This window comes from Drosophila kikkawai, chromosome 2L (assembly GCF_030179895.1).
Source record: "Drosophila kikkawai strain 14028-0561.14 chromosome 2L, DkikHiC1v2, whole genome shotgun sequence".
Lineage (NCBI taxonomy): Eukaryota > Metazoa > Arthropoda > Insecta > Diptera > Drosophilidae > Drosophila > Drosophila kikkawai.
In genome coordinates, this window is record NC_091728.1 from 8,631,661 (window position 1) to 8,653,328 (window position 21,668).

Below are 21,668 nucleotides of genomic sequence, written 5' to 3' on the forward strand. Positions count from 1 at the left end.
TATTTAACAGTTAAAGGTCTTGGTTATTATAGAATTTTATTCAAAATATAATAAAATATAATATAATGCAATTTTGTATTATGTATTAAAATATTTATAGATTTTCTTGTGCACGTTTTATTCTTATGCTTCTTATATTTAAGGAAGAAGATTTTCTAACTGCTCAAGTTGGAAATTACATAATATGGACATATTTTTTGAGATTATTATTTTATTATTAAATATTAATTTGATTATTGTGACTTTTTAAACATTTATACTCGTTATGTACTCTTCAGCTTCAAATTTCGTCCGCCAAAGACCGATAATTATCGACAAATTAGCTATCGATATTTGGCAAATTTCCCTTAAAAACAAATTCTGATATTACTTAAAAACAGTTACAAATATTTAAGCTTGCGTTTTCTTTTCAATGAGAATATCAGCAATATATTTTTACTAGTCTCTAAAATTAGATATAATATCGAGTTATAATTTTCCCTAATAAAATAAACCCTTGTAAATTGTGTAAAAGATATTTAAGATAATTTCTATTACTATCCGACCTTTAAAAGCCACATTACTGCAACCGTAATTTTACAAATTTAAAAAATATCGCTTGACAAATAGCAACTATCGCACCACACACTCACATAGAGTGCCATCTCCAACGCTCCGCTCTATCGATAGGCGCAGTCACCGTTTCGGCCACCACTACGCTCGACCTATTTTCAGTAGCAGCAATCTCAAGAAAAAAGGCAATATTTTGCGAAAAAGCGACTGAGGAGCCCCGGAAAAAGCAGCTAATCGAAGTAAGCGACTATTTCTATGCAACGCAAAGGGACGACGACGGCGAGAGGAGCAATCGTAGTGTAAGCAAATGTGCGCAAAATGAAAGTGACAATCAAGTCATGGACGGGAGTTGCAACTTGGCGTTGGATAGCGAATGACGAGAACTGCGGAATTTGTCGCATGTCCTTCGAGAGCACCTGCCCGGAGTGCGCGCTGCCCGGTGACGACTGCCCGCTGGTGTGGGGTGTCTGCTCCCATTGCTTCCACATGCACTGCATCGTCAAGTGGCTGAACCTGCAACCGTTGAACAAACAGTGTCCCATGTGCCGCCAGAGCTGGAAGTTCAACATACATTAAACACCAACCAACCAACGTCCTAGCATAATCGATAAAATTAGCAGCAGCAGAAACCAAGTAAACATTGTCCAGTTGTCGCGAATGAGAATGGAGCACAGTGATACCCAGCCGCACCTGCCGGCGGGTCTGCCCCCACTGCCAAAAAGCCTGAGCGCCGCCGCCGCTGCTTCCTCAGTAGCGTCTCCGCCTGTTGCTGTTACTCCACTGATGATGCCCCGCACTGCGTCGCCGGCGTCCGTCAGCGTGGCCGCTCTGACCGCAGCTGCCGGCGAACTCTATCTGGGCCCCTCCACCTCTTCCCAGGCGGCTAGGAATCGCAGCTACAATGGTCACGGTCACAGCCAGCGGCACGGCAGTCTGTCGTCCACGCAGGAGTCGCTCAGCGACAGGGAGTCCGTACACAGTCGAGCCTCCTCCACACACAGCGCTGGAGCCGGGCATACGCCAACCAACAGCTCAAGCAGCACCGGCGCCACCTCCTCAACCATCGACAACCAGTTGGCCATCTTGCGGCGGGAGATGTATGGCCTGAGGCAGTTGGATCTGTCGCTCTTGTCGCAGCTGTGGGCGTTAAATGAGTCAATACAGGGATTCCGGGTGTTCCTGCAGGAGCAGGATGCCATGTCGCCTCCATCAAGGTCAAGAACACCATCGGATGCGAATTCGTTGTCCTCCGATGAAGAGGACGATGGCTCCTATGCGCCAGTGGCGTTGCCCAAGATGACAGATGCCTCAGGAGGCGGAGGTGGAAGCGTAGGTGTCGTTAACTCCAGAGCCATGGCCTCGCCGGCAGCCAGCGGCGGTCTGCCCACCAAATTAGCCACAGGATCTACCACATCTCATGCCTCGACCAGCTCCACTTCGGGAGCTTCCGGATCCTCCTCGGCTGCCTCGTCGATGGGGAAACATCAGCAACTGCAACAGCAGCAGCAACTGCAACAACAGCAGCAGCAGCAGGCATCTCACTATCATCAGAGGCCGGCGCCACCACCCGCACCACCAGCCCAGCACAAGGCACATCCGCAACTGCCGAGGATACTGCAACAGCGCATGAGACAGGCACCACCACCGCCGCCTCCCACACGGCCCAAGGGGGGCGGGAATAGTGGCGGTGGCGGCGGCGGGGGCGGAGCAAGCACCAGCAGCAGCAACCATAGCATCAGTAGCAGTGTAACGCAGTCTCATCAGCACCAACAACAACAACAACATCCCTATCCACATGCCCACCATTCGCGACCCGTATGACAAAACCCGTTCTTGGACTAAACCAAGGTCCAAGAACACAAAGCAGTCGCTGCCAACACTTCGGAAAGGGTCAATTAGACGACATTTCTCCAAGAGTCAATTCAAATTCAAGTGCAGAACGATCACACACCACACATACCACACATACAATCCACCAACCACCAACTCTCATCTCGAAAAGCTTGCCATGCTCCTCCATTATGTTCTTGAGATATCCAAACAAAACCACGAAACATATGAAGAAACACACAAAACTCTGTTTATAAATGTTTTTTTGCGAAACAAAAAGATGAAAATGTCTTTAGAGTGTAAGCGAACCCACTCACTTTCACGTTTAATATTAAATGATAAACACATGATTGTATTTGTATTCAGTAATAATCGCTAAGTAGTAAAGGATAAGATCCTTATTATGCATCGTATGTATTACTCAAATTGCATAAACGTATATTTAAAATTGAAAACTTCAAATGCTTGAGATTCCGCATCGAGTACATAGATCTAGTTCCATAATTTGCGTTGACTCTCTGATATGATTTGTTAGAATGCCAATATACACTATCCAACAAAACAAAAATACTAAACCACGTAGCACTAACCAAAACTAAACTCTTGGCCTATGATATATCTGGTTTGATTTTGTAGCCCCTGTTAAGTGAGAGATGGAATGGAAAAACATATATTATTATAGGAACATTTATCTGTATCTCAAAGAAAAACACTAGCTGATCTTACTGTTAGTCCAATAATCCTATCATTAACACTCCTACATCTCTAGGCATATATATGTAAAGCTCAAGTATTGGAGCAATTCCCCCGAGCAATTGTATAATGCGTGGCAGAGCTGTAAGTCTGTGGAAGAGGCCTATTTATAGGGCCTATCGATTCCTTATTGGATTAACATAAAATCTCATTGAAATGACTAAACCCACTGGCCTCTAGCTTATAGCTTTGGAACGTATTATAAGTAATATTTATATACTAAACAACATATACAATTTTTACCACATATATAAACAAAACGATAATTGAACGAAACGCTGAGTAAATGCCATCGAGTATTTTCCCATATCACACGCAAAGTAAGGGAGGAGATTGCGAAATGAAACAGGATTTACATATATTACCTAATCAAAAAAAATACAATTAAATTAAACAATTTCCAAATATTTATTGTTAGTTCTTAGAATGCTTTCTTTCTTTCCTTATATATTGTTCTCTCGAAATTTAAATGAATAATCTATAACGATTGTATCTGAAATCCACACACGTTCGTAATTCACAAAATCCTTATTTTGCATTTTAAAAACAAGACTAAAAATCAAAATCTCTGGAATTTGATATCAACAACAAACCAGTTCACTGAAACATCGATATAAGAACAATATATGCAGCACAAGCACCCGAAAAAACAAAGGCTTTGAATGACTTGCCTTGAAATATGTCAGATCGAACCGATTTTACTTTTATTTAACTTGTGTTCCTTCATAATACATCATTTAATTGTGATTTTATTCCTAAAAACACACAATAAAAAAACATATTTTATGCTTTATTTTGGATGATTACCAGTCATATTCCCCCCAAGTTATTCAAAGCCTTGGCGACCAGCTGCAAACTCATCAAATATTGCGCATTTGAGATGAACTTTTGAAAGCTTTTGCTGTGTACAAAAAATAAATGCAAGCAAGATATCGAAAATTTACACTGACCGCAAAAACAATGTATACAACTTTTGTGTGGGACTGTTCAATTGTAACACAGTTTAATTCGAAATTGAGATAGAAATACAATTAATGAACAAATTAATTTATATATTTCTCGGTTTTGATGGAAAATGATAATGGATTAAATCGTTATAAAAGCATGTATTATGTAATGGCAAATTGATTAATGAAACGAAAGAAGCGATAGCGATACGAATGAATCGATACAATAAATATCAATTTAAAATATCATTTCGCAATTATGAATTATTTACAACTTTTTCAATAGTCCTTTATTTTCTGTCCTATTTGATGTCAAACTAAATATACATTTTTCTTTTGGGTTCCTCACAGAACCCAACGTCAGGGTCTGGAAAGTTAAGGCCTAAGTGCTGAAAGTTCCGCAGCAGTCCGAGGGGATTTCTGAAAGAAAAGTGTACATTTTTAACAGGGTTTTGTGACTCACTCAAAAAGGAGCTACAAAAACCACTTAGGACAGAAAGGAAACCTTTGTAAGTTTGCTTTTTGTATCCCTGAGCGGGTGTTATATTCCTAGATTACTCACTGTCCGTGGGTCCCCAACCAAGTGGTACTCCTAGCCGACTATTCTCCTGCTTAAGCCACTGATAGAGCGGATCAAAGTACTCCAGGAGAGCGGCTGCATCCATTTCCGTTTCGCCGGTGAACTCCTGCAGCACCTCCTTCCAGTGACGGGAGCTGCCCTTCGAGAGGAACTCGTGTAGTGCTCGCCCGGCCGCCTTGCTGTTATAGATGTCGCAGTTATCCAATGTCAACTGGCTATTTTGGGGCTCATATTGACCGGCCAGGCGGCACAGAGCCTTGTGGAACTGAAACTGGAAGATGTGGGCGGCGAAGTAGCGCAGATACTCCACATCGGCGTCAATATGGTACTTGGCCGGTGGATCAAAGTCCTTCTCGGTGCGGGAAACTGGGGGCTCCACGCCACCGAACTCGGAACGCATCTGCCAAAAGCCGCAGTTCCATTGAGATTCCTCCAGCTCGTTGCGGAACACAGCATAGCGATACTTATCCACGGCATAGCCAAAGGGCAGAAAGACAATCTTGGAGATGGCCTGCTTGAAAAGCTGGTTAATGCGGCTCTTCTCGTCCAGCTTGGCATTATCAATCAGTCCAATGGTCTTCAGGTGCTTGGCGGACATCACCGACAGGGCAATAACATCGCCCACAGCCTCATGGAAGCCTGGATTGGGAGCGCCTCGGTAGACAGCCGGTTGCTGTTCGTACTGCAGATAGTACTGGATGTGTCCCAGCTCGTGATGCACCACATAGAAGTAGTGGGTGTCCACCTCGGTGCACATCTTGATTCTCACATCGCTGTCCTGATAAAAGTCCCAGGCAGACGCATGGCACACCACCTGGCGATCCTCGGGCCGGGTAAGTACACTCAGATTCCAGAAGGTGGGCGGTAGGGCGCGCAATCCGAGCGACTGGAAGAACTGATCTCCCAGCTCGAAGAGCTTCTGCACTGTGTATCCTTGACGCTCCATCTCAGCCTTTACGTCCACGAATGGCTTCTCCGGAAAGGGTGTGAACAAGTCGATGACTTCGGTCCATGACTGGCCCCACATATTGCCCAGCAGGCTTATGGGTATATTTCCGTCCGCCTTCATCACATCCGGACCATAGTGCTGGCGCAGGCGATAGCGCACATATCCATGGATCTGCCTGTAGAAAGGCAGCAGTTGCTTGAATGTGGCGTCGAGTTGGCGCTCGAAGTCGGCATCCTCGTAGAACTGCACCCAGTAATCGGCATATGAACGATGATCTGTTATGATTGTCAAAGAATATAAATAATATTACATCATTAAATTGATAATTATATATTCTTAGAATTAAAATGAGGTTTTGACAGATAAGCTTAACACGGAAAAAAACAATAAGTTCCGGATTTTCAAAGATTTATAAAGATGTAAACTAACTTAAAAATTAAAAAAAAGGGGAATTAGGTCTTGCATGACCTAAATAATTTGTAAAATTAATACTTTAATGTATTATATATGATAAATGTTTAATTGTTTTTACTTTAAAAATTTTATAAAATTGTTTTTAATTTATGTTTCACAGAAACAAGTGTTCCTAACTAAGATATCTGTCTGAATAACTATATTTTCCCTTTGTTTCCTTTACAGACACAAGAAGAACTTTAGCACTGACGACCCAATTGGCTTACATTTTCTTCCCGTGCATGCCAGACGTTTTCCCCCGTTTCCCCGTTCTAAGGGTCAGACAACGAGGTTATCGGATTACCACTCACCGTTCAAATGGGCCGCCTTACGCGTCAAGCGCACGTACTCGGCAAAGTGGTCCCGCATAGGAGTTCCAGCCTTGTCGTACCACTCCCGCCAGTACCAGGCCAGCTCGGCCGGGTCCCGGCTATTGGACAAACGCTCCTGGATGCACGGCTCCAAGGCGCAGGAACAGTCGCTTTGATTGGTATAAGAACAGACCGTGGTGGTGGCATAGTTCGATTGCATTGAACTGATGGCATTCTGCAGGGCCAAAAAGTCGTCGGGATTAAGCGCAGAGGCGCCCAGCTTGGAAAGATGCGTGGCCTGGCGGCGGATATTGTCATCCTCGGACTCCATGTAATCGGAGGCCTTGATCCGCTGGGCCAAACGCTTGTTGAGCTCAGCATTGCGGGCATACACCTCAATCATAGCCTGGCGATTGGCCTCCGTGACATTGGTATTGTAGGTGTAGCCGGAGAGGAACTCCTCATGGTAGCGCTTCCTCAACTGCTCATTCTCCAGCTCGAAGAAACGACGGGACTCCAGCACTGAAGCTGAACAGCTATTGCCCATTGAAAGCCCGTGGGGCAGCTGGGAAACAAACAATATTTAAATATAGAAATACATATATGCAGAAGCTAAATTGAATTTGCTGTGGAATCGGCAGCCCCTTCTTACCCACAACATCAGCACTAGCCACAGGGCCAGGAACCCTCTGTTATCTAGCATTCCCATTCTTGGACTGCTTCCACAACTCCTGCTCCTCCGACTTTTCCCCAGCTCCAACTGCTATTATCAGCCCGCCGCCTGCTTTTTCTTTGCTTTTTGAATTTAAATTATTTGAAAACACAAAACTCAGACGCAAACAAATCCCGCACAGATTGCTTTGACTGCTCGAGCTCAACTAGTACTAGATGCTGGAGAGAACTGCTTTTATATAGTCACCACACGTAAACAGTGCACACAGTGCTGACATAATATAAAGGAAAAATATCTGGGAAATGCCCGAAAAATATTAATTAATTATTAAATTATTATTAACTATTAAAATATTTAATAACTAATCGGTCCATTTGTGATTTCGAGTGTTTATTTCTAAATTATATTCTACATTAAATACAAAACTATTCATAAATAAGTAGAAATAATTTTAAAATATGTTTTTTTTTGTCTTTAAAGGGAACATTATACAATATTTATTTTATTTAAGAACTTAATTAAGTTTGTTTTTATTTTAAATTATAGTAATTATTGTTCACTTCTGAGCAAAAAAAAAATGGATAAACAGCCAAGCTGACAGCACTATTCATATCGATACCATTCGCTTACTGCTTCCACAGTCCCACAATCAAAGGTGTGTGCGTTCGGCGAAGTCTTACACCTGCCCGCCAATCTACCTGGCTCTGTATAATTGTTTTTTTTTTCTTTGCCTGCTCGGCTCGAATGGCACTCAGCTGTTGTGTCCGGTGCCGCTGGTGCTTAACAAAACAGAATTGTTGGAAAACGATAGCCTCTACCTGTTTGAAATGGCGAATATTATTTTGAACAGATTTATAGGGGTTTTCCACCCTCTAATATGTTCTTTACGTTGTTTCTTTAATTGCTGATAATTAAGTAAATTTCCTAGTACGAGAGAGGGGGCTTGCAGATGATAATACAGGTGGCTTTCCTAAGTTTTAGCACTCAATATTGACTAACTACTTTTAATTAGAAAACCTTCTTCAAGGATAATTATCTTAAAAATCAATAAGAAGCTCCATATACTTTCAACTTTTTTTTATTGGTTTAATATATGGGAAAACTAGGGTCCACTGTGTTCGTCCAGGCATGCAGTCCACCAATCAAGTCCCGTATGGAATGCTTGGGGAATCGACTGCGCACATGCTGAACAGCAATCTGAGAGTCGTTGCCCCGCCTGCACAGCAAGATAATGGGCAGATCCTTGTCCTCTAGCTGGCTGCCAAAGCGCTTTATGTAGCTATCGTCAAGGATTTCGGCCAGAGGCACGTTTACAGCTCCGGGCAGCTGACAGATCTCGAATTCAGCCGGCGGTCGAACATCGATCAACAGATGTTGCTGTGTCTGCAGTTGCTCCTGGTACTCCTTGACTTTCAAGCGGTCCCCTACGGAGAGCAAATTTTGCTCAGCGTCCTTGTCGTTCGCTCGCATTCCGCAGAACATTTCGTAGTCGATCAGCTGCGTGATTAGTGGTTGTGCGGAGCAGACGTGACAGTTGGGCCGCTTGTTGCGGATGCGAATGTTGCGGAACAGGCTTGTGCTGCCATCGAAGATCAGCAGTCGACCGGCAAGGACATCGCCCAGGCCCACAATCACCTTGATAGCCTCCAGTGCCTGCATGGCTCCTATGGTTCCAGTTACAGCGCCCAAGACTCCGCCGTCGCCACAATTGGTGACCGATTCCTTGGGCGGCGGCACTGGATAAAGACACCGGTAGCAGGGACCATTCGCATAGTTGTAGACGGTCAGTTGTCCGTCCATCTTGAGGGCACTGCCGGAGACGAGGGGCTTCTGTAGCATTACGCAGGCGTCGCTAAGCAGATAACGAGTGGCCACATTGTCACTGCAGTCCAGGACCACGTCGTAGGAGCGGATGATGTTGAGGGCATTGAATCTGTTCAGTAGCCTGACATGACTGCGGATCTCACAGTGCGGATTCAGCTCTAGCAGAGCGAACCTTGCCGAATCGGGCTTGGTCCAGCCGACCCGCGTCTCCGAGTGCAAGATCTGCCGGTGGAAGTTGCTCCGTTCCACATGGTCGTAGTCCACGAGCCCCAAGTGGCCGCATCCTGCCGCCGCCAAATATTGGGCTGCCGGACAGCCCAATCCGCCCATGCCCACAATTAGCACGGAGCTGTTCTTCAGCTTCAATTGTCCCTGGACCCCGAAATCGGGCAGGATCAGCTGCCGGCTGTATCGGGCAATGTCATCGTTGGTCAACTTGGTGTGCAGGGTCCTGGTTGGCGACTCTGGAGCGTCCTCATCTACGCCTCGGGCAGCTGCAGCGGACACTATCTCATCCAGGTAAAGCAGACTCTGCTCCTTGCTGTAGAGCGCCGCCCGCAGTTCAGCGATCTCCCGCTTCAGCTTTGTCCTCTCCTCCTCGACACCCAGTTCGATCATTGCACAGTTTGAACCTCGAAGAAGTTAATCAACAAAGTGTGATCAAAATTTATTTCTTTTTGGACTGTCAGCTGTTGGGAAGGCGGTGACTTGAAGAAGATGTAACGTATCGATAACGATTGTGTATTGGTAGAGGTAAGCATTTCTAGATTATAAACGTTTTTTCCTCTTCCTAAATACAAAAGTAGTGAACAAATGAACATTTATAAATTATCAATAAAAATTAAGAACTTTTGTGGCGCCACAGCCGGCAAAATATCTTGAAAAACTTATTAGCTAGATATATTTTCATCCCACTGTGCCTGTTCGATAGCTTACATCGATATATCGATGACTTTGTCCAGCTGTTTTTCGCCGTCCTGTTTTCTTTTGCCATCAATTCCGGCATCTGGACAGTGTTTACAATTATCTAATCGTAGAATTAAGAAAAAACATGTCCTGGCTGAGTAGTGCGATCCAGAAACTCGGCAGAGCCTCGCTCCTGACGCTGGGGGGCAAGACACTGGCTCCGACTGTCTCAACTTCAACGACCGTGCGGCACTTGTCCCATGCCGAGCGTCGAGCACGCGGTCCCACTGTGCGCCGCTATGGATACGAGGACAAGATCTTCAAGAGCGGCCTGCTGCCGCATGTGGACAATGGCCAGAAACTGCCCATGCCCGTGTACCGCCCAAAGAATGCCTGGTCGCAGAAGCGTGCTCTTTTCGGCCAGAACGACTACATTGACATACTGGGCAATGACCGCCTGCATCCAGTGAAGGTGCTTTATTCACTGCCATCATGGCTGCGCGGTGTCTCCGGCAACGAATACCAGGTGCTGCTGCGCAAGCGCCGTCTGCTGGAGAAGTCCAAGTACCCTATAGCTCGACCCACCAAGTGGAGGGAAATGGAGAAGCGCATCCTCTACCTGTACAGGTTCCTGAACCGCAAGACCAAGACGGGCTATTCCCACCAGTAGTTCGATCATCCATTAAGATCAAATAAAGTTTTTGTTTTAATCTGATATCGTTTAAAGTTTACTTATGTTAAGAGTATGCCTTGCTGCTCCTGCGCCTCCTTCTTGAAAAATGTATCCGTGGAGCAGCGTTTGCATCTGTACAAGGTTCCTGCATCCACTCAATCATCTGATATTATTCCAGAATGGCTCATTTCAAGACTATTCTCGCCTCCACGCCGTCTATCCAAATCTTTTGGCCTTTGAACAGACAGAACTCGCGTTTAACGTGAGCGAAAAGCAGATCCGTGATGAGGAATATCTGGCCCGTTGAGAAGGCAAGCGTGGCTCCAAAATAAAAGTTGGCATTTGCAGAGCCAGCGTATATCCATAAATGCCACAGAGCTCCCATCATTGACAGCGTTACCAGGAAGAATGTGAAGACCACAAAGCCGTGCGCCATGACTAAAGTGAAAAATTAGGTAGTACAACTTTAGAGTGTTGAAATCACAATACTCACATTTCCAGCAACGCTTCCACAGCGGCAGCAGTGCCAAATAAAAGCCCACATCACCCAAGCTGGGATATGCTCGAAACACGGTCATGAGAGCCACCAAGACGGTGGCCAGCAGGAGCGGCTCCTTGCGCAACTTGATGCTGAGGGGCAGTAGGTACAATACCGTGGCATTCAGTTGGAATGTGATCAGGAACATGGTGCGGAAGTGCTCGAACATTTCCGTGAAGAAATACCAGAACAATCCGATATTCGGCTGCAGGTCTCGGAAATAGAAGCTGTAAAACAGAAAGAAAACATTTTTAATTATCTTTTAACATTTATTTATTTTTAAATTTGATTACTCACATGAATCCCAAGGTGCCGTCCAAAAAGTTCCAGCTATTCAGAACCAAAAAGTTGGCATAGGCCACACCCAAACAGCTGGCGATGAAGAGCAGTGTTATGACTAGACCCCTGCGGATGGAATTATGGGAAAAGACTAGGAGCAGTGGAGCTATCAGCACAATGGGGTAGAAACTGCGGACGGTTTCAAAAGCCAGAACTAGGAGGCAGGGAAGCAGCAGACCTTTCACCAGGCAGTACAGAAATGAGGCCAGGAACAAATTACTGATCACCGTGGAAGTCATGCCGATACAGTTCATCACAGTCAGTGGATTGAAGAGATACGCCACGATCACAAGCTCGGGAATATCGTACTTGTCCAAGTCGCTGAACTGCAGCTCCGCGGTATCCTTCGCATAATGCTTCTGCTCCGTGGTCTGCTGTTCCTGCTTTTGCCGGACAAACCGGCGACTCATCAGATAGAGTAGGGCGGCGGTAAAGACGTCCAATATAATGTAGAATGCGGGCAGCAAATGCGGGTACTTTTGGAACAAGCCGGAGAGGGCGCTGAGGATCAGCGGCGTCTCGTGGACCAGATCGCCTTGGTATGGATCAATGCCGCTCTGCAGCAGGAAGATGCCCTCTTGCACTGCAAGGATATAACACACATGTACACTTATGGGCATCAGACGTCCGTTTGTTTACTCACTGCGCTTGTGTGAATTCAAAGGCGTCGCGAACTCCACTCGGTTGCCAATCATGGCAGCCAGCGGCGTGCGGCTGAAATAGAAGCGCACCACGCCCCCCAGGAGGAGCAGTTTGAAGAATTTTGCATCCATGTTCTAATTGGAGACGCCTGGCATAGTCTATGTGGATTCTACGGACACCGCCTGGAAATTGCAAAGAAGCCGCTCACAGCTGTGCCTTGTGATGGCAGCTGCAATCGATAGGCAGTCGATTGTAGTGCATTATAGTAAACTTGTCTGATCGACTTGCTCCCATCTCTACGCGGCGCAACACATGCAGCCACTGTCATCCCTAGCCGCTCTGTTGTTTGCTTCGTTAAATTGTTTCACTTATTTTTTATAAATTGAAAACAAGATATCGCTGTAAACATGATTGGAAGCAAGAAAAAGACGAAAAAGGCGAATGTCTTTAAAGAAATAGAGGACAATTTCGAGGAGCTCACCAGCAATCCAGAGCGTTTCCTCAAGTTTGTTTGCCAAACATCCGCGCACGTGTTTTACTTTTCTAAACAACTATTTTTGCAGGCCACAACCAGACCAAATAGAGGCCATTGAGCAGCTCATCCAGCAGACGTACATCGTGAGCATCAGCGGCGATGTGGCGAACAAGAAGGACATACTGCCAGAGCTGGTCCTGGAGCACATGGACGAGGAGCAAATTTGGCAGCAGCTGGAGATACGCAACGAGTTGGTGTTAGAGCAGCTGCTGGAGAGCACAGCCAAGTTGACGGCCATGCGAGAGCAGCATCTGGGCATTGAACTGGACGATGGCGAGGAAGAAGAAGACGAGGAGGAGCAGGACGAAGGCGAAGACTCAGCAGAAGAGGATCAAGAGCAAGAATCGGATCTCAGCGATGATGAGAATGACCGGCCAGCGAAACAGAAAGCCATAGCGCCCAAACGCAAGCCCAGCAAGCGGGGTCGCAGTTCTATAGTTGACGATACCTTCTTCAAGCTGGAGGAGATGAATGAGTTTCTAGAGCAGGAGGATGCCAAAGAGATGCGCCGGCTGGATAGCAAACGGCGAGGCAATCAAACAGATGACACCATCGATCACTTTTCGGAGAATTTTGGTCTGGATGACAGCGAAGATGGGAATGTTAACTATGCAGATTTCTTCGATATGGATGAAGAACTGGAGGAGCAGGCCAACATCCAAGGCAAAGGCAAGCAAAAGGATTTCTTTAACGAAATAGAAAGTGAAAATGAACAGGACGAGGACGAAGATGAAGACGAGGATGGTGACAATGCAGAGCTTGATTTGGCGGAGGGTGAGCCCGGCGAGGATCAGGAGGAGGTGGCTAGCGAAATAGATGAACAAGAGTTTGTGGCCAAAAGTGGCATCGAACCAGCCAGCGACAGCGATTCAGGTTCTGACTCCGAGAAGGAAGAACATGAAGAGGAAGACCAAATGACGGTCGAACCGCCCTCCAAGTCCTCCAATGAACTGAGAGAGGCCCGTTTGTTCCAACGCATTCGCGACTACGAGGACGTGGTGCTGGGCGAGAAGCCCTGGCAGTTAAAGGGCGAGGTGAAGGCGGCCAATCGCCCTCAAAACTCGCTGCTTGAGGAAATTCTTGACTTTGACTCTACAACCCGACCCACGGCTCCGATTACCGAGGAAGATAATCGCTCCATAGAGGACATTATCAAGCAGCGGATACGGGACAAAGCCTGGGACGATGTGGAGCGCACAGTGCGGCCGGTAAACACGCCACAGGAGTACCGCAAGCAGCTTGTTCTCGACCAGGAGAAGTCCAAACAGTCCCTGTCCCAGATCTATGAGGCGCAGTATCAGCGCGAACTGGATAAGCTTGATCCCAACCGCGATGCCGACGATAAATCGGGTCCAGAGCCCAAAGAGCATCAAGAAATCAAGAGAGCCATGCGTTCGCTATTCCTCAAGCTAGACGCCCTTTCCAACTTCCACTTCACACCCAAGCCGGTGGCGCCAGAGGCCAGGATAGTGACCAACACGCCGGCAGTGCATATGGAAGAGGTGGCTCCTGTGGCTGTGAGCGATGCCAAGCTACTGGCACCCGAGGAAGTGTTCCGCGGTCCCAAGCATGCGCCTCTGGGCAAGGCGGAACGCGACCGAACAGACAAGAACCGCGAACGCCGCAAGAAGAAGCAAAAGCAGCGTGCCATTAACACGGCCCTAGAGCAGAGAGATCTGCAGCGCGCCAAGGAGGGCAAGGCGCCAACGAAGAGGGAGGCGGACGCCAAGCTGCTGAAGAGCATAACCAAGAGTCGCAATGTTGAAAAGGTAAGAAGTAATATAAAATTTCAAAGGGTATTTGAGGCTTACAATACCATATATTTTGCAGATCAACACGAGCAGCAACGACCAGGGTGCTCTTAAGTCCTCGAAGGCGTTCTTCAACAAGCTGCAGGACACAACAGCGGCGACAGCGAGCAACAAGCGACCCAAGAAGGATTCGTCTAAGGCGAACGCCAAGAAGCTCAAGCTTTAAATGTACAAATTAAGACTCCTTCTGTTAATTGCCTTTTGCCAAGTTTTCGCCTCGCCAGTCACGTTCTTGAAAACGGTCGCAGGCACACACACACGCCCACGAAGGAGAGCTCTTGTGGCTCCAATTTGGTGCACCATGGGAGCTGGCATGCGCCGGCATTTCGAGAATTGCCTGTGCGAGTGGCCTGCGTGTGTGGGCATGCGGACTGTGTGAGTCTTTGCGTCAAGGACATTCGGCGGTGGCCTGGCGGGGCGATTAGGCACACGTGTAATGTGCAAGATGTAACTCTTTTTAGAATTATTTTACTTAAAATAAACTGTTTGCTATATAAATAGAGACGAAATAAAAGGAAGTTGTAAGTAAGCCGCACAAATGTGAGCAAATACGATAAATGTAAATTTATAAATATTTTAATAACAGAGGGAAAGAAGGTATTAATTATTGTATGTAGTTTTCTTGTTGGGGTTTTTAAAGAATTATAAATACAGAAATGGTACTGTAATATTTTAAAAAAAGAATAAAAAATGAAAATAAACCAAGAAAGAAAGCTAACTTTGGCCAGCCAAAGTTTGTATACCCTTGCAGGTAACAATTAAAATATATCATAACTAAGCCAAACATGCATTAATTTCAATTCGGAAAGCAGTTTTGTGTTAGTTTTTATTAATTTAAAAAAACTGCATACCAAATTTAAAATTTTAAGAAATCAAAATTTTTGGGCATTTTTGCTAATTTTAATGATGTAACCCCTTATCAAAATTCGCAAAAATGGCCTAAAAATCGAATTCTTCCGGACATGTCTAGAAAAATTCCCCTGTTGATGCTGATCAAGAATATATATGGTTTATGGGGTCGGAAATGATTCCTTGACTTAGAAAAATATTATTTTGTATTATAAAATCGGATTTTTTATATTAAAAAACTTCTTGATTGTTTTTTTTTTATTAAAAATATCATAACTCGGCCAAAAGAACATTAATTTTAAATCGGAAAACTGTTCTGTGCAAGATTTTCTACAGTTAATAAATCTGCATACTTCATTTAAAAATTTTGAAAATTCAATTTTTTGTCAAAATCAAAAATTTTAATGATGTAACCCCTTTCTTCCTGACATATCTAGAAAGATTCCCCTGTTGATGCTGATCAAGAATATCAGGCCTGTTCTAGTTTCCACTTCCGCAAAATTTATTCGGATTCGGATTTCCCTGACCTGTTCTAGTGTTCACTTCCGAAAAATTTTTACGGATTCGTATTTCCCTCTGTTAAGTTTCTGTTAATTTGCAGACGAAACGCACGGAAACTTTCCGTGTGCCATTTGGCCGGCGGATTCAAATCCGCAAAATCAGAAATTAATTATTTTAAAATACAATGCGATTATGTATATTACAAATGTTAATTGTAATATATTCCTAGAGGTTTTGGGAACATTATTGCATAATTGAATTAGCTAATACTAAAGTACTTGATTTATAAATAATTATTTTGTGGGTGCACCTTAAAATATATATACTTTATAGGGTCGGAAAGGTCTCCTTCACTGCGTTGCAAACTTCTGACTGAAATTATTTATTTTCAAATATAGTAATATTTATATATTATTCATCGGTTTAAATGTAATTTATAGTCCACATGGTAATATATAAACTAATTAATAATATTTTTTTATTCTCCGGCTTAAACATGAAATCAAAAATACATTAATAATTGTTATAAAATATAGTAATTTCTATTTATTATGTTTTAATAATTTGGAATTAAATTAATAATTATTTATAAAATTAAGTTAAAATATGTAATTCTAATCAGAAAAAATATTCCAACGGCATTTTCAGCCAAGTTTCCCACCACGGATAGGCGCTAATTGGCGCCGGCTGTGGGGTATTTTTTAGTACATTTTTCAACTTTGCACGTGTAGAGTTTACTACGGCGTGTGTTGCATTTAAAATTTAATTTTACCCCGAAAGAAAACACTTAGTTGCCGAATTCAAGATGGTAAAAGTGCAGAAACCACAGCCAAAGTCGCTCACCAAGAGCAACAGCATCGAGGGCGTGGGCAAGAAGAAGGGCAAGCAGGAAAAGACCAAGAAACTGCCCGAAGAAGCCGTCGTTGCGGTCGCCGCCACCGCGAAAAAGTTAAAGAACGTTTCCAAGCCAATCGAGGCGAAGCCCAAGAAGGACCAGAAGAAGCCAGCGGCGAAACCAGCTGCAGAGAAGAAGCAGCAAGCCAAGGCGGCCAAGCGGCCACTTATCCTGGCCCCTGCACAATCGCCCTCTCCGGCTCCTGCAGTGACCAAAAAGTCAAAAGTAAAGGCTGCTGTTCCCCCAAAGACAGAGTCTGCGAAGAGGGCCCTGATCCTGGCTCCTCCCGAGTCGCCAGTAGTGCCTAAAAAACAAGGCAAGTCCAAGACGGCTGCTCCTGCTCCTGCTGCTGATAAAAAAGAAAAAAAGGCCAAAAAGGCCGTTGAAGCCGAGGCTCCTTCAGCGAAAAAGTCGGCTCCAGCTAAGAAATCAGTTGCAGTGACTCCTCCCGCAGCAAAGACGCCGGCTGCGGTACCTCCCCCAGCTAAGAAATCACCTGCAGTAGCTCCTCCAGCTAAAAAATCAGCTGCTCCAGCAAAGAAGTCAGCTGCAGTTGCTCCTCCCGCAGCCAAGAAGCCAGCTGCAGTTGTTCCTTCCGAAAAGAAGTCCCAGAAACCGGCTGCAGCGGAATTAACTAAGAAGACCCAGCAGCCCGCCAAGCCAGCTGCTTCGCTTCAAAAGAAGGCAAAGTCAGTACAGAAGATATCCAAGCCCGCCAAGGCGCCCAAAGGAAAGAGAAGCATCAACAAGAATAACACAGCCGCCAAGGGCAAGCCCGTCCGCAAGGAGCCGGTTAAGACCAAGAAGCCTGTCGAGCTGACCTTTGAACTGAAGTCCTTCGACGAGGACAGGTACAATGAGATCGTTAGCGAGGCCAATGTAACGAAGATCAGCGAGGCGCTGAAGACGCTTGTGGAAGGCGAGGTAGCCAAGAAGAAGGCCACTTCGATCTTCACCGACTACCGCTACATGCTGCAGGTGGCCAGCTACAAGATTGCCAGCTGTCCCAAGCGTGTGGCCAAGCTGGCATTGAAGCATTCGCTGGTCAGCAGTGACGACGACGTGGCCATTATTGTGCCGGACTTGCAGAGAGGTGCCAAGTTTGACTTTGAGCCAACCAAGCAGCATTACGAGGATTTGTTCCGTGAGGCGGGAGTGGAGCAGCGCCTCACCATCGTACCATTCAACCAGCTGCGCAACGAGATGGGCACCTTCGAGGCCAAGCGCAAGTTCCTGAACAGTTACGACTACCTGCTCTGCGATGGTCGCCTATCTGGCCAGGCCACCGCCTTTCTGGGCAAGGTAAGTTATCTGCCTGCAAATTAGGGTAATTCCCTGCATTCTAAGAACTCATAAATAATCCTCAACGAGAGGTATATATACACTGAGCTGCAGGTCTATCAACCACTTTCATCCTAATCTTCGGCGCGTACTGACCGTCCTTTCTGCTTATCCCATCTTTCTAGTTCACCCAAAAGCCGCGGAATGTACTCCACGCTGTTCGTCTAAGCCTAGAGACTGACCAGCTAGCAGAGGAGGTGGCCCGCGCTCTTAAACGAACCGCTTACCGGCAGCTGGCGAAGGGCGATCTGACGTCCATTCCAGTGGGCAACCATCAGCACAGCGCCGAACAACTCGCGGAGAACATTCTTCTTGTGAGCAAGCAGCTGCAGAAGCACTTTCCCGGGGGCCTGGCCAACATTAGGTCGCTGTACCTCAAGATCGACATTGTGGGAACTTCGGCGCTGCCGCTGTACGTCAGCATGTGTGCTCCGCCAGCGGACACGCCATATGTGGTGGGACCACGGGAGCAACGCATGCTCAAGCTGAAGAAGCAGGCTAACGAGGTACTTTCCCGGTTCGCTATGACAAAGGATGCCGAGTTCGTGAAGTTAACCCCGGATCAGGTGAAGCGCAAGGCCGAATTGAAGAAGGAAAAGGCGGCTCTGCTGGCAGCGGATGCTGCTCCAAAGGATAACGATGGCGAGGACACCGCTGTGCCCACGAAAAAGGCGCGCAAGGAGTCGAACAGTGAGGCCGCCAAGGCCGATGAAGTCGACTCCGATGAAGAGGATGCCGAGGAGGCGGCGGGTGAGGACGAAAGCGGTGAGGATGGAGATGATACAGATGACGACGATATAGATGGAGAAGATGATGATGATGACGACGAAGAGGAAGACGATGACGAAGAGGAAGATGACGATGAGGACGATGATGAAGATGATGAGTAATTTTGTCTAAGCCTATTCCTCTCGATTAGTTTTAGTTTTATATATCTGAAATACATGCAAACGAATTATTCTATTCCGTTTGCAATTTTACAAACAGTTTTAAGTAATAAAGAAATGTTTTAAGTACGGAACATAAATATCTAATGTGTGTTTATTTATCAGCGTTTTGGGGTTGCATCATTTCGAACACTTTGATGGATCAAAACTTATAATATATAAAAATATCGCAAGAAAAATAAATATATATCGAATTTTCTAACTGATGTCATTATAAAATCGATACCAATAACAATAAAAATAGTAATTTTATCATAGTTACACTGTACATTCAAATGTGCAATAAAAATCATAGATTTTATGCAAATTAGTATAGAAACTGTGCATTGCCCAATAGCTTGAAATTAATGCCCATGAATATTCATATTTATTCACATATACACTTCCATATCTGCATATCTTCAAATCAGGCATGAACCCTTATGGTCGTTGCATCTCTTTTCCAGATTGCTGGCAATGTTTATCCGCGGAAAATGGCTCAGATTCTTGCTGAGTTATCGCAGCTCAAAGTGGATGCCAGCGACCCAACCCTTCCTTGGCATCCTTTTGCGGTAATAAAAACCAAATATGCATTATGCCCCGGACAACGCTCAGCGGGATGTGGCTATACTTACAACAAAGTCCATTTCAATTTTCATAGGAACAGATTTATATGCAAGCGTTTTAGTATACATATAGTAGTTCGTTTCCATAAATCAGCTCAATTCCGAACCAACATCCAGTGGGAGTACAGCGAAATGCAATTTCTTTGATGTTTGCTGATGTCTCTGACGAATTATGTATGTACGAGCCCCGACCACTATTAATTCGTACGGCAGCTTTTTTACTCGTATAAAATATTCAGCAAACGATATTGTCCATAATAACGTATACCACATATAAAAATGATTTTTTATAGTACTATAACTTTATTCTCTTAAGTTTAAAACAAAAAAATTTATTGTACTTCGACAACAACAACAATAGTGTTTATTTATTTTAATGTGTCATTAAACTGATGATATAAATACGACCACTATTAATTCGTACGGTGCGTTTAATATTAACTTTTTATACGAAATACTAGGTTGTTTTTTAATATTAATATTGGGTAACATCACCCTTGACCTTAACGACACATTTACAACGATTTGGCATTGATTTTAATAAATTTTGGCATTGCTCTCTTGAAATAGAGTCCCAAACCTCTTGGATTTTAAGTTTTAATTCAGACAGGGTTCTTTGAGGTTCATTTTTTAGTTTTCTTTTCATTATTCCCCATATATTCTCGATAGGACTTAGGTCCGGACTATTTGATGGCCAATCTAAGACCTCAATGTTCATATTCTGCAGCCATGATTTGGTTCGTTTGGCAGTATGAGATGATGCTCCATCCTGCTGAAAGGTGTATTCGCCACAGTCAGCCAGCTTTGGTATTGATGGCAGAAAGCTTTCTTCTAAGATGTTAACATATTTTTCTGCGTTGACCATCCCATCAATAAAGTGCAGCTGCCCCACTCCTTTGGCAGACATACAACCCCACACCATAATGCTGGCTGGGTACTTAACTGTTCTTTTAAGGCAGTCTTTATGGTAGGCTTTAGTACGGATGACTCTCCTTCGCGCATCGCCGACACTTACATCAAATTTAGCTTCATCGCTAAATATGATAGTGTTCCATTGCCTTTGAGTCCAGGACATCCTTTCCCGTGACCATTGTAAACGCTTCTTCTTTTGACGAAGCGTAAGCAATGGTTTTTCCTTGGCCTAAGAGTAAGTTAATCTATTAAGTATGTAACATAGTCTATCACAGTGCATACCTTATAGAACTTATATCCGATCTCACGCAACTTCAAGCGCGTACACTCTCGCTTAACACCTTTTCCGATTTTATCAGACCACTCAGATGCTATATTTCGACAATTTTGACGACGATCAGCCTTTACAATAGCCGCCAGGGCTCTTTTGTCACGTGCTGTTATTGCCGATTTTCGGCCTCTTTTTGCGATATTATTTTCAATATTGCCATTTTCCTTAAATTTTTTAATTATTCCCTGAACGGACGACTTAGCCAGATTAAATTGCTTGGCAATTTCACCGAAACTTTTCCCATTTTTATAATTATTCAGAACTAAAATTCTTATTTCCTTGCAAATTGGCTTTCCTCGTGCCATTGTAGCTTAACTATGAGTAATTTTCAGCAATCGCACTTTATTTTGCATTCTGCTTTGTTAAACAGTTTACAGCAAAAGACTAGATAGTGATTATGTTTCACTGTTTCCTTTTGTTTGGATCTTCTTTTAATTCTAAGCTAAGCTTTTGGCACCGTACGAATTAATAGTGGTCGAATTTATATTATCATTTTAATAACACATTAAAATAAATAAATATTATTGTTGTTGTTGTCGAAATACAATAAATTTTTTTGTTTTAAACTTAAGAGAATAAAGTTATAGTACTATAAAAAATCATTTTTATATGTGGTGTACGTTATTATGGACAATATCGTTTGCTGAACATTTTATACGAGTAAAAAAGCTGCCGTACGAATTAATAGTGGTCGGGGCTCGTATGAGGACCAACCGGAGGGTTTGGGGTTAACCGAAAGTTCTTTTTTGCCTGCATAATTCCTCTTAATTAGTCCTACAGGCCTAGAGTGACTTTGACAGCTGAATGTCCAAGTTCAGGGCTGTCTTGTCCAATTCCCACTTGAGATCCTTCTGCTGACCATGGGTTATTTTTTTGTGTTGGCAAGGTCGCGGCCCCAGAGATTAGAATCACGTTTCAGGGAATGCGCCGAAAAAAATAGAACAAAAACCATAGCCAAGCCGGACACGTCG

At 44.5% G+C, this 21,668-nt stretch overlaps 8 protein-coding genes and 1 long non-coding RNA gene across 9 annotated transcripts; 5 read left to right on the forward strand and 4 right to left on the reverse strand.

Annotated features, from left to right (window-relative positions):
- The first annotated feature begins 670 nt into the window (after positions 1 to 670).
- On the forward strand, positions 671 to 1,128 carry lmgA (lemming A). Its single transcript, XM_017167018.3, has one exon. The coding sequence runs from the start codon at positions 871 to 873 to the stop codon at positions 1,126 to 1,128; it is 258 nt and encodes an 85-aa protein (XP_017022507.1). The 5' UTR covers positions 671 to 870.
- An 81-nt stretch (positions 1,129 to 1,209) lies between these two features.
- Positions 1,210 to 4,331, forward strand: lmgB (lemming B). The gene has a single exon (XM_017167017.2). The coding sequence runs from the start codon at positions 1,210 to 1,212 to the stop codon at positions 2,371 to 2,373; it is 1,164 nt and encodes a 387-aa protein (XP_017022506.1). The 3' UTR covers positions 2,374 to 4,331.
- An 8-nt stretch (positions 4,332 to 4,339) lies between these two features.
- On the reverse strand, positions 4,340 to 7,256 carry Acer (Angiotensin-converting enzyme-related). The gene is made up of 4 exons (XM_017167015.3): positions 7,028 to 7,256; positions 6,376 to 6,940; positions 4,645 to 5,886; positions 4,340 to 4,502 (listed from the first exon to the last, which is right to left on the reverse strand). The coding sequence occupies exons 1-4, from the start codon at positions 7,082 to 7,084 to the stop codon at positions 4,465 to 4,467; spliced, it is 1,902 nt and encodes a 633-aa protein (XP_017022504.1). The 5' UTR covers positions 7,085 to 7,256; the 3' UTR covers positions 4,340 to 4,464.
- Positions 7,257 to 8,110: 854 nt separating this feature from the next.
- Uba4 (Ubiquitin-like activating enzyme 4) lies at positions 8,111 to 9,579 on the reverse strand. The gene has a single exon (XM_017167016.2). The coding sequence runs from the start codon at positions 9,488 to 9,490 to the stop codon at positions 8,135 to 8,137; it is 1,356 nt and encodes a 451-aa protein (XP_017022505.1). The 5' UTR covers positions 9,491 to 9,579; the 3' UTR covers positions 8,111 to 8,134.
- A 246-nt stretch (positions 9,580 to 9,825) lies between these two features.
- mRpL51 (mitochondrial ribosomal protein L51) lies at positions 9,826 to 10,493 on the forward strand. Its single transcript, XM_017167049.2, has one exon. The coding sequence runs from the start codon at positions 9,924 to 9,926 to the stop codon at positions 10,446 to 10,448; it is 525 nt and encodes a 174-aa protein (XP_017022538.1). The 5' UTR covers positions 9,826 to 9,923; the 3' UTR covers positions 10,449 to 10,493.
- PIG-U (phosphatidylinositol glycan anchor biosynthesis class U) lies at positions 10,461 to 12,199 on the reverse strand. Its single transcript, XM_017167048.2, has 4 exons — positions 11,972 to 12,199; positions 11,287 to 11,911; positions 10,945 to 11,216; positions 10,461 to 10,889 (listed from the first exon to the last, which is right to left on the reverse strand). Exons 1-4 carry the CDS (start codon positions 12,099 to 12,101, stop codon positions 10,636 to 10,638), a joined length of 1,281 nt encoding a protein of 426 aa, XP_017022537.1. The 5' UTR covers positions 12,102 to 12,199; the 3' UTR covers positions 10,461 to 10,635.
- Positions 12,200 to 12,234: 35 nt separating this feature from the next.
- Positions 12,235 to 14,454, reverse strand: LOC138929661 (uncharacterized). The gene is made up of 3 exons (XR_011445887.1): positions 14,322 to 14,454; positions 12,452 to 12,678; positions 12,235 to 12,369 (listed from the first exon to the last, which is right to left on the reverse strand). It is a non-coding gene; the product is annotated as an uncharacterized lncRNA (long non-coding RNA).
- On the forward strand, positions 12,337 to 14,874 carry LOC108074839 (U3 small nucleolar ribonucleoprotein protein MPP10). The gene is made up of 3 exons (XM_017167047.2): positions 12,337 to 12,475; positions 12,534 to 14,274; positions 14,336 to 14,874. Exons 1-3 carry the CDS (start codon positions 12,378 to 12,380, stop codon positions 14,480 to 14,482), a joined length of 1,986 nt encoding a protein of 661 aa, XP_017022536.1. The 5' UTR covers positions 12,337 to 12,377; the 3' UTR covers positions 14,483 to 14,874.
- A 1,515-nt stretch (positions 14,875 to 16,389) lies between these two features.
- On the forward strand, positions 16,390 to 18,929 carry LOC108074856 (ribosomal L1 domain-containing protein CG13096). Its single transcript, XM_017167066.2, has 2 exons — positions 16,390 to 17,863; positions 18,028 to 18,929. The coding sequence occupies exons 1-2, from the start codon at positions 16,472 to 16,474 to the stop codon at positions 18,790 to 18,792; spliced, it is 2,157 nt and encodes a 718-aa protein (XP_017022555.1). The 5' UTR covers positions 16,390 to 16,471; the 3' UTR covers positions 18,793 to 18,929.
- Positions 18,930 to 21,668: the final 2,739 nt, after the last annotated feature.

Excerpts from the sequence above, each read along its gene's own strand:
- Uba4 (XM_017167016.2), bottom strand. The coding sequence starts at position 9,490 with ATGATCGAACTGGGTGTCGAGGAGGAGAGGACAAAGCTGAAGCGGGAG.
- LOC108074839 (XM_017167047.2), top strand. The coding sequence starts at position 12,378 with ATGATTGGAAGCAAGAAAAAGACGAAAAAGGCGAATGTCTTTAAAGAA. Across the intron at positions 12,476-12,533 it reads AATCCAGAGCGTTTCCTCAA|GCCACAACCAGACCAAATAG; the intron begins GTTTGTTTGCCA and ends CTATTTTTGCAG. Across the intron at positions 14,275-14,335 it reads AGAGTCGCAATGTTGAAAAG|ATCAACACGAGCAGCAACGA; the intron begins GTAAGAAGTAAT and ends TATATTTTGCAG.
- lmgB (XM_017167017.2), top strand. The coding sequence starts at position 1,210 with ATGAGAATGGAGCACAGTGATACCCAGCCGCACCTGCCGGCGGGTCTG.
- PIG-U (XM_017167048.2), bottom strand. The coding sequence starts at position 12,101 with ATGGATGCAAAATTCTTCAAACTGCTCCTCCTGGGGGGCGTGGTGCGC. Across the intron at positions 11,217-11,286 it reads GACGGCACCTTGGGATTCAT|CTTCTATTTCCGAGACCTGC; the intron begins GTGAGTAATCAA and ends TCTGTTTTACAG. Across the intron at positions 10,890-10,944 it reads GTGGAAGCGTTGCTGGAAAT|TCATGGCGCACGGCTTTGTG; the intron begins GTGAGTATTGTG and ends TTTTCACTTTAG.
- lmgA (XM_017167018.3), top strand. The coding sequence starts at position 871 with ATGAAAGTGACAATCAAGTCATGGACGGGAGTTGCAACTTGGCGTTGG.
- LOC108074856 (XM_017167066.2), top strand. The coding sequence starts at position 16,472 with ATGGTAAAAGTGCAGAAACCACAGCCAAAGTCGCTCACCAAGAGCAAC. Across the intron at positions 17,864-18,027 it reads CCACCGCCTTTCTGGGCAAG|TTCACCCAAAAGCCGCGGAA; the intron begins GTAAGTTATCTG and ends CCATCTTTCTAG.
- Acer (XM_017167015.3), bottom strand. The coding sequence starts at position 7,084 with ATGGGAATGCTAGATAACAGAGGGTTCCTGGCCCTGTGGCTAGTGCTG. Across the intron at positions 6,941-7,027 it reads GGCTAGTGCTGATGTTGTGG|CTGCCCCACGGGCTTTCAAT; the intron begins GTAAGAAGGGGC and ends TTTGTTTCCCAG. Across the intron at positions 5,887-6,375 it reads TAAGGCGGCCCATTTGAACG|ATCATCGTTCATATGCCGAT; the intron begins GTGAGTGGTAAT and ends CAATCATAACAG.
- mRpL51 (XM_017167049.2), top strand. The coding sequence starts at position 9,924 with ATGTCCTGGCTGAGTAGTGCGATCCAGAAACTCGGCAGAGCCTCGCTC.